Genomic DNA, 9,208 nt, shown 5'->3' with positions numbered 1-9,208 from the left:
TATGCCAGACAAGACAAAACTTTTAACACTCAACATAATCTGAAAAATATTACAAAACTTATGCCGCATAACTTAATTCCTACATAATTTATGTCGAGCGAGGCAAAACTTCAACTTTTGAAGATAAAAATGTTACAAAAATTATGGCGAGCGAAGGACAAAAATTAGGGCGAGTCCGTTTGACGCAATCCGCGTCACAACAAATTCGTATTAAATGCCGTTCACACACCATTTAAGCCCAACCCATTCAATTGGGTCCATTCACAAAACCAAATCCATGTCATCTAATACCATCCGTCCACGTCATCTCCCGGGAATCTAGTGACTGCGATATTCATCCTACATGTCATCCTACGTGTCATCCCACCATTGCAAAAGCATCAATAACCGTTAATTTCTCAGCCACCCCATTTTTCTTCCATTCTTCCCCAAATTTTTCCAAAAAAAAAAAAAAAAAAAAAAAAAAAAAAAAAAAAAAGAGCAAAGCAACTCTCAAAAACCCTAGAAGAAACTTAAATTCAGTTGAAATTTGATAATCAAAACCCTAAAAGATGATGAATTTTAAGCCACCGGAGACTAAAACGACGTCGTCTACAGCGGAGAAAGCGTTTTCATTGATATCTAAGGGATGGAAAGAGGTACTGTTAATAATGCAAAGTTGTACGAAATCAAAATTGATTACAATTTGGTATTTTAATTCATGTCTAGTTACAATTTGGTATTTTAATTCATGTCTAATTACAATTTGGTATTTTAATTCATGTCTAGTTACGATTTGGTAAAATTCATTTCTAGTTACAATTTGGCATTTTAATTCATGTCTAGTTACGATTTGGTATTTTAATTCATGTCTAGTTACGATTTGATATTTAATTATGTCTAGTGAGTATTTATAGTCAAATTCGTATATAGGGATATATGTTTTCCTGTTTTTAGTCAAAGTAAATTTCGTACTACTCTCTCTGTCCCAATTTATGTGATACTTTTCGCTTCCGAGATTCAGACTGCATGAACGGTGAAAGCCTTCTTGTTGAGGTACTATTGGGAAAAAATAACTCAAAGTTGTATGAAATTATATGCCTTTTAATTTTTAAAAAAAAAATTTAAAAAAATTGATTAGAATTTTTGGTATTTAAATTCATGTCTAGTTAAGATTTATAGTCAAATTTACTCCTTATGTTCACTTTTACTTTTCACGTTTTGCTTATCGAGAATCAATTTGAATGATTTTCAGAGCTTAATTAAGTTAGATTAATTCAATATTTAAAAGTAAAATTTGGATGTTCGGAAACTATACGAAAAAAACTACTCCCTCCGTTTTAATTTATGTGAATCCATTTCTTGGACACGGAGTTTAACAAAGAAGAGAAGATTTTTAAACTTGTGGTGTTAAATGAGTTACATGTATTTTGTATGGGCTATAAATCATTGCATAAAGGTAAATTGTTTCCAAATATAGAAAGAGATTGTTGTTTTTGGCACGGACTAATAAGCAAATGGGTTCACATAAATTGAAATGGAGGGAGTATAAGTTGCTTATTCTAATGAAAAAATACAATCTTAAAATGTTGGTCAAAGTTCATGCAGTTTGACTCCCTAGAAGTGAAACGTGACAAGTAAAAGTGAGTGGAAAGAGTATATAGAATAGGTTTTCCTATTTTTAGTCAAAGTAGGTTTCGTACTACTCCTTCTGTCCCAATTTGTGTGATACTTTTCGCTTCCCGAGATTCAAACTGCATGAACTTTGGCCAACATTATAAGATGTACTCCCCGTGTTTCAATTTGTTTGTCTGGTTTTGACTTGGCACGGAGTTTCAGAAAGTAAAGAAGACTTTTGAATTTTGTGGTCTTAAACTAAAGATATGTAGAATGTACCAAAATGTCCTTTGATCTTGTGGTCTTAAACATGCCATGTGGAAAGTTGGAATTAAAGAGTTACCAAAAAAAGAAATAGGCATTCGAATTGTAGAGCACATTCAAAGGTTTGATCTTGACTTGTATTTGGATTCAAGGGGCTTGAAGCTTGATCTCGAATCTTCTTTTTGATCTCTAGAACTTTTAGAGAAATACTTGAGTCCTTGAATATTTGTTCTTGTAGGGTAAGGTCTGTGTACACTCTACCCTCCCCAGACCCCATGTGATGGGATTATACTGGGTATGTTGTTTTTGTTGTAATGACTTCATGAATAAAATATTCTCCTTCAGGTACGTTCTTCTGCAGACGCGGATCTACAACTCATCAGAAATCGAGCCAACTCGTTCAAAAACTTAGCAGACAAGGAACTCGAGAATTTCCTAATTTCAGCTTCGAAATCGCCCTTCATTGTCCCAACAATTACAGCTACTGCCACTACTAGGACGGCTCCGGCGGAAATTGACTTTGTTAAGAAGCTCCGGCCTAAATTATCGGAGATACGTAGGGCTTATTCGTCGCCGGACTTTAAGTGGGCCCCGAAAGGGAAGCTCCGACTTAACCTGTCGGGTATTAAGAATGCGATTGTGGCGGAAACTGAAGATGAGGAGGAGGATGAAGGGCAATTTGGGAAATGGAGGAGAGAGAGGTTTAAGGATGAAGGGCAATTTGGGGAATTGAATTGGGAGCCAATTAAGGCTTTTAGTGCTCGGCTTAAGGAGCTGGAGGTAGAGGTCAAGAGCCCGAATTCGTCACCGGTGGAGATTTTTGAAGGGATTAAGAACAGTGAATTTGTGGAGAAAGTAAAATCGAGCTTGGTAAGTTGGTTTTGGTCCGTCGGTGTCATTATCATTGTTGTTACCGTTCCTTTTTCTGATGCTATGTACTGCTTTCCATATCGCATTATTTGTTTACTGCTTTCATTTATGTATTCCGTTTGAAATGCTTCACTTGAGCCGAGGGTCTATTGGAAACAACCTTTCTATCTCTACGAGGTAGGGGTAAGGTTTGCGTACACTACCCTCCCCAGACCCCACCTGTGGATTGTTATTGTTGTTGTATTATCATCTTTGATTGTTACACATAATAGTAGTTTGGGTTATTTGTGCCGAGGGTCTACCAGAAACAACCTCTCTACCTCCCAAGGCAGGGATAAGGTCTGCATACACTCTACCCTCCCGAGACCCCACTTTGTGGGATTTCACTGGGTATATTGTTGTGGTTGTAGCAGTAGTTTGGGTTATTAACTTATTGACTTATTCAGTTAAGTTTTTTTTTTCCCCCAGTTTTTGCAAACTCTGTTTGTTTTGGTTGTTTTTGTACAAAAGAGAAAAAAGTATCGTACTTTTTTTTTTTGCAAAAAAACAAAAAGTTACTCCCTCCGTTTCAATTTGTTTGTTGGTTTTATGTTGGCACAGAGTTTAAGTAAGTATGAAGACCTTTGAATCTTGTGGTCTTAAACTAAAGATATATAGAATGTACTAGCCTTTTAATCTTGTGGTCTTACACATGCCATATGGAAAGTTGGAATTAACGAGCACCCAAAAAAAGAAATAGGCATTGTTTTTGAAACGGACTAAAAAGGAAAGTAAGACAAACAAATTCAAGTACTACTTTTTTCTTCTTCAAAAACAGCCTTAGCAAAAGGAGTTAACAAAAAAAATATATATTTTTTGGTCAAAACTCAAGTTTTGAAAATTTTCAGCCAAATGCTACAATGTTAATTTTATGCTTATTTACTAGGAAGCAGAACTATTGAAAATAAGGCTAAGTAGTTAGCAGCCATTTGCTTCACGGACTAGCTATGGAGGAGCTATAGCACAAACATTATTGTGTGAATTCTGATGAATATATATGGATTCTTATGCAGTCAATAATTTTCCGGGAATTGTTATGTATAGATTGCTGTGGCATAGTCAAACTTTAATCCTTGTATTGTCGTTCCAAATTCAGTCCCATGTAAAATGAAAAATAAAGTTATGTAAGTACTAGTTATACAAGTTTCACACTAGACGGCAAAGCTAGTAATGTAGAGTTTTATGCTGTTTTTTTTTTTAGAAAGAGTTTTATATGGAAATTTAAACATTATATTAAAATTGATCTGACTTGCTTCTTATCATGGCTTTCCTTATCGTTCACATTATAAATTGATCTGATTTCACATGATTAATCTGCAGTTCTTGTGTTTGTCTAATGATTTTCCAGAAATCAATTTGCAAGGAACCAGAGGTGACAAAGGTTGGTGTCTTACTTTTACATTTCATGAAGTTTTAACAACTGTATCCTGCAAAAAATGCTTTGCTTAGTTGGATAAGGAAAGGAAGGGAAGTAAGGAATAGAAGACGTAAGGGAAGCATTTCCCCTATATTGTTTGGTTTATAGTAACAATGGAATGATGGAAATTTGAGGAGACAACTTAGAGAGGAGAAATCATTTCCCTTTCATGTTCTCCTATTAACTACTAATCCCAAAAGAGAGGAAAATCTCTCTCTCTCTCTCTGCTGTTCTCTCGTCCTAGTTTGTCCTATTACACTTCTCTTGCTTTCCTACTCTCCCTAGTTTCCCGGAAAGTTTGAAGTGATGAATCTGATAGAGGAACAGGGAAGGGAAGCGCAACCTTTACAAACCAACCATTATTCCCTTTTATTGTATATAGGGTATGGTGAAGGCAGATCGTACACAAATTGGATTAGCGACTACATGTCAACTGGAGCTGTCTTTTGATTACATCCTTTCTTAAAAAGTGGACATAATAACGTTTAACTGGGAATTGGCTGGGGTTTAAACAATTGGTTAACTTAAACAATGATGAAGGTCATCTCTAAAAGGCTAGAAGTTCAGTGAGACTAAAGGCTTTTCTGTTTCCTTTACATGCTCTTTATCTGTGCAGGGAGTTCCTCCACTGGATGTGCCAGAGTTGTTAGCCTATTTGGTTAGACAGTCAAGCCCCTTTTTGGATCAAATCGGCATAAGAAGAGGTAATAGTCTGTCAAATTGTTGTGACCTCCGTAAACTAGTTAATTTGATCTGAGTTTCTGTTTCTCTAGTTTGTTCTATATGCAATATTCTCTCTTTACATTTGATCTTTAACCTTGCTACTATCACATTAATTTATGATAACCTGCTAGATTCATCCCAATCTGGTTTTTCATCTGTTGAGCTAGACATGCTTCACCAGAACAAATTGTGAATCTGTTGTAACCCTTTTCAAGTTTCAATAACAAACAGCAACAAAAAATGCATTAGTTTCTGTTTAATGAAGCCTCAACATGTCCAACATGGTAATGCTGAATTTGGTGTAAGATAACTGCTGTTCCATTTCATCAAATATGATTGAAGCTTCAGTTGTCTCATCAGTTGAACTACTTCTCTGAAATGTAAGCTCTAATGCTAAGGCTAGTATTTGGGGGTACCAATGAAGTTCAAGCGCAAATCGCTTCATTTTATTCATTTTCATTTTGCTGGACCATGTGCATTTTTTGAATGTGTCTAGCCACTGAAATTGGTTGATACTTTTTGACCACTAAATATGTTTCGTCTACTGAAACCATATGCTATTTCCTCTGGGTCTTTGATTTCACTGTAGATATCTCCGATAAGATCGTAGAGAGTTTATGCAGCAAACGGCGGGACAAACTTCTATTACGTGCTTTACCTGAAGGAGATTCTTCCCTTATTGAAGGCGATAATATAAATGATGAACTAGATTTACGAATTGCCAGTGTACTACAGAGTACTGGTCATCATTATGAAGGTGGGTTTTGGAGCTCTGATTCTACCAGGCAGAACGTATCAGATGGTAAAAGACATGTAGCCATAGTCACAACTGCTAGCCTTCCTTGGATGACGGGAACAGCTGTAAATCCTCTCTTCCGAGCGGCTTATTTGGCCAAATCTGAAAAGCAGAAAGTTACACTGTTGGTTCCATGGTTATGTAAATCTGACCAAGAACTAGTTTATCCAAACAATCTTACATTTAGTTCACCAGAAGAGCAGGAGCTCTACATACGGAATTGGCTTGAGGAAAGAGTCGGTTTCAAGACTGATTTCAAGATCTCGTTTTATCCTGGAAAGGTAGTCCTTGTGAACTAATTGCATATTATAAAACAAAAAAAGATGCTACCGAATTGCTGTGATTATTTGACACTTTGTTTTCCTCTCCAGTTCTCCAAGGAAAGGCGAAGTATACTACCAGCTGGAGATACTTCTCAGTTTATCCCATCAAGAGATGCTGATATTGCAATCTTAGAGGAGCCAGAACATCTAAATTGGTACCACCATGGAAAACGCTGGACTGATAAGTTTAACCATGTTGTTGGTATTGTTCACACAAATTATTTGGAGTATATCAAAAGAGAGAAGAATGGGGCTCTTCAAGCTTTCCTTGTGAAACACATAAATAATTGGGTCACTAGAGCACATTGTGACAAGGTATAATATTTTTACATAATTTTCCAAAATGGGTGAAGGAAAAGTAGTTAAGTAAATTCTTTACAGACCAAAAGATGTGTTAGCACTTCGAAATGTTTATCATGTCTAATTATTTTATCCTGGTTCTGAGGAAATGCTAATTTTCTTGTTAGGTGCTGCGCCTTTCTGCTGCTACACAGGATTTACCCAGGTCTGTGGTCTGCAATGTTCATGGTGTAAACCCGAAGTTTCTGAAAATTGGAGAAAAAGTGGCTGCAGAAAGACAAAGTGGTGACCAAGTTTTCTCTAAAGGTGCGTACTTCTTAGGAAAAATGGTTTGGGCGAAGGGTTACAGGGAGTTAATAGACCTGCTGGCAAAGCACAAAAGTGACCTTGATGGGTTTAATGTGGATTTGTTTGGCAATGGGGAAGATGCTCATGAAGTGCAGTCTACAGCTAGGATGTTAAATTTGAATGTCAACTTCATGAAAGGCAGAGACCATGCAGATGATTCTCTTCATGGGTAGGAATCCTTTGACAGAACCTTTTTGGTTTAACAGAATTAGCATTATTTAAACATCCTTTGGCAAAATAATATATTGCATGGACAACTTTGAGCCTTCGAGGTTTAGATTGAATATAGGTGCTATGCATTACAGATGATGAGAACGGAGCACACATTCATGTTTTCCTTTTCACACATTTTTTTATTTGCTGTTTTTCCGAATAAATGGAATTCACACGCCCACAGTGTCTTTCTTTGAGTTGAAAGCATTTTTTGGGAATATTTTTTATTTTTTTTTAACAGGATTTGAGAGGCGATTATTATTACTATCCCCTTCCCCTACCCCCTATGTAATAATATTTTTTAAGAAAGGCGATTGTTTTTCTGCATTTTGTTTGGTGTGCTGATGGTCACTTTGCCTAAAGATGTACTCCTATCTTGTATTTCACGGTTCACTTTTTCTGACAGAAATTTTTGCTTGCAGTTATAAGGTCTTCATAAATCCTAGTATCAGTGATGTACTCTGTACAGCCACAGCTGAGGCACTTGCCATGGGGAAATTTGTAGTTTGTGCAGATCACCCGTCTAATGAGTTCTTTCGGTCATTTTCCAACTGCTTGACCTATACGACATCTGAAGACTTTGTGGCAAAGGTTAAAGAGGCAATGTCCAGTGAGCCTCAGCCTCTCAATCCTGAGGAACAATATAAGCTTTCGTGGGAAGCTGCAACACAGAGATTCATGGAATATTCTGACCTCGATAAGGTTTTGACTAGTGAGACACGCAGGGACGCAAGAAGCAGCAGTAAGGGCATGGGAAAATCAGTTTCCATGCCAAACCTAGGAGGGATGGTTGATGGCGGTCTGGCATTTGCGCATTATTGTCTCACGGGGAACGAGTTATTGAGGTTCTGTTCGGGTGCAATACCGGGAACACGGGATTATGACAAGCAGCATTGCGAAGATCTCCATCTCTTACCTCCTCAAGTAGAAAACCCAATTTATGGCTGGTAGATGTATACCTTCTTGACCTGTAAATCATTGTTAGTAGTATTACTATGTACTATAGGTGTGATGTAACCTGGATACTTGTAAGTCCTTAGTTGGTATCAGTGGTGGAACCAGGATATTCACATAAAAAGTATTTTTGATTTGTGTGATTTTCTGGCAAAGGGATTCAGATGAACCCTCTTGCCCCCCTAGCTCTGCTGCTGCATGGTATCCTAGGTTCTGTTTGATGATTCTTTTAGCTATTGCCTATTGATGCAGTTAAACCTGCAAGAAAAGTAAATAGGATGTGTAAAGTTATGATATATCTTCTTGTCTATCTAATTTGCTCATCATAAAAGCAAAGGTTTTGTTAACTTAGGTAAGCTGAGATGGTTTCAGTCAATTGGTCTCATAGAGTCCACAAACAAGACGTGCCAAATATTTCTCATGTAAATTATGAATCTCTGTAAGTTACATACGCAAAACATACGCAGAGGAATATAAGTATATTGTCTATGAACATAATCACGAACTTACCCAAATATGGATTGTACATCCTATTCATGTCCATGAATGCAGTGGGTGCATTCGTCAACCCTGAAAAACGAGAAATTAGGGCTGCATATCGGTCTGTTCGGTTAGATTTTGTATAGCTCTAGTGAACGTGCAGTCAAAGAACAAGTGCAAAGCAGTCTCATTAACTGAGTGGCAGAACACACACAGCCCATCTACATTTAATTCCCATATTAGCAACCTATCGTTTGTCCTCAGTTTTTCATGCAGTGGTAGCCATTGGTAGCCATACTATGATCATGCTGCATTGTGACTGATCAGATGTTTTCATCCAATATTAGTGACGTCTCCTCTTAGATTCTTATAGGCTGTAACAATCTGAAACTTCCCCTTTAAACCACCTGCTTGCTCACAGTCTGCAGGTTTAGCCAATATTTTCTCATGTTAAAGGTTTTCGTCGCCATCTAAGATGCCTGATGAGGTATCTACATATCTTAATACTGTCTCTTTATGTAGTCGGTGTGAATCTAGATATTAATAGTTTCTCTTTGAAGGGAAGTCTTGGCGTAACTGGTAAAGTTGCTGCCATGTGACCAGGAGGTCACGGGTTTAAGCTGTGGAAACAACCTCCTGCAGAAATGTAGGGTAAAACTGCGTACGATGGACCTTTCCTCATAGGGATGACAATGGGGCGGGCTAGTGCAGGGCGGGGCAGGGCAGGGCAGGCCAAGCCTTGACCCGCTAAGATTTTGACCCACCCTGCCCTGCCCCGTTTAAATGTCTTTTTTTTTTTTTTCCTTTTCCAGTGATGTATTTAATATCTTTAATCAAATACTTGTTTAAACTTTTTAAACGTGAAGGATTAGTATTCGTGGATGC

At 37.3% G+C, this 9,208-nt stretch overlaps 1 protein-coding gene across 2 annotated transcripts; it reads left to right on the top strand.

Annotated features, from left to right (window-relative positions):
• The first annotated feature begins 440 nt into the window (after positions 1-440).
• On the top strand, positions 441-7,998 carry LOC132032811 (digalactosyldiacylglycerol synthase 1, chloroplastic-like). 2 transcript variants are annotated; one of them, XM_059422561.1, is made up of 8 exons: positions 441-638; positions 2,206-2,730; positions 4,118-4,150; positions 4,803-4,890; positions 5,499-5,986; positions 6,077-6,343; positions 6,496-6,845; positions 7,312-7,998. In XM_059422561.1, exons 1-8 carry the CDS (start codon positions 552-554, stop codon positions 7,838-7,840), a joined length of 2,367 nt encoding a protein of 788 aa, XP_059278544.1. In that variant the 5' UTR covers positions 441-551; the 3' UTR covers positions 7,841-7,998. The 2 variants fall into 2 exon arrangements, with proteins under 2 accessions (XP_059278544.1, XP_059278545.1); XM_059422562.1 differs by lacking the exon at positions 441-638 and having other exon boundaries at positions 2,592-2,730; positions 4,090-4,150.
• The last annotated feature ends 1,210 nt before the right edge of the window (positions 7,999-9,208 follow it).

This window comes from Lycium ferocissimum, chromosome 10 (assembly GCF_029784015.1).
Source record: "Lycium ferocissimum isolate CSIRO_LF1 chromosome 10, AGI_CSIRO_Lferr_CH_V1, whole genome shotgun sequence".
Classification (NCBI taxonomy): domain Eukaryota; kingdom Viridiplantae; phylum Streptophyta; class Magnoliopsida; order Solanales; family Solanaceae; genus Lycium; species Lycium ferocissimum.
The sequence above is the reverse complement of the archived record's forward strand: the minus strand, read 5'-3'. Positions and strand labels throughout refer to the sequence as shown.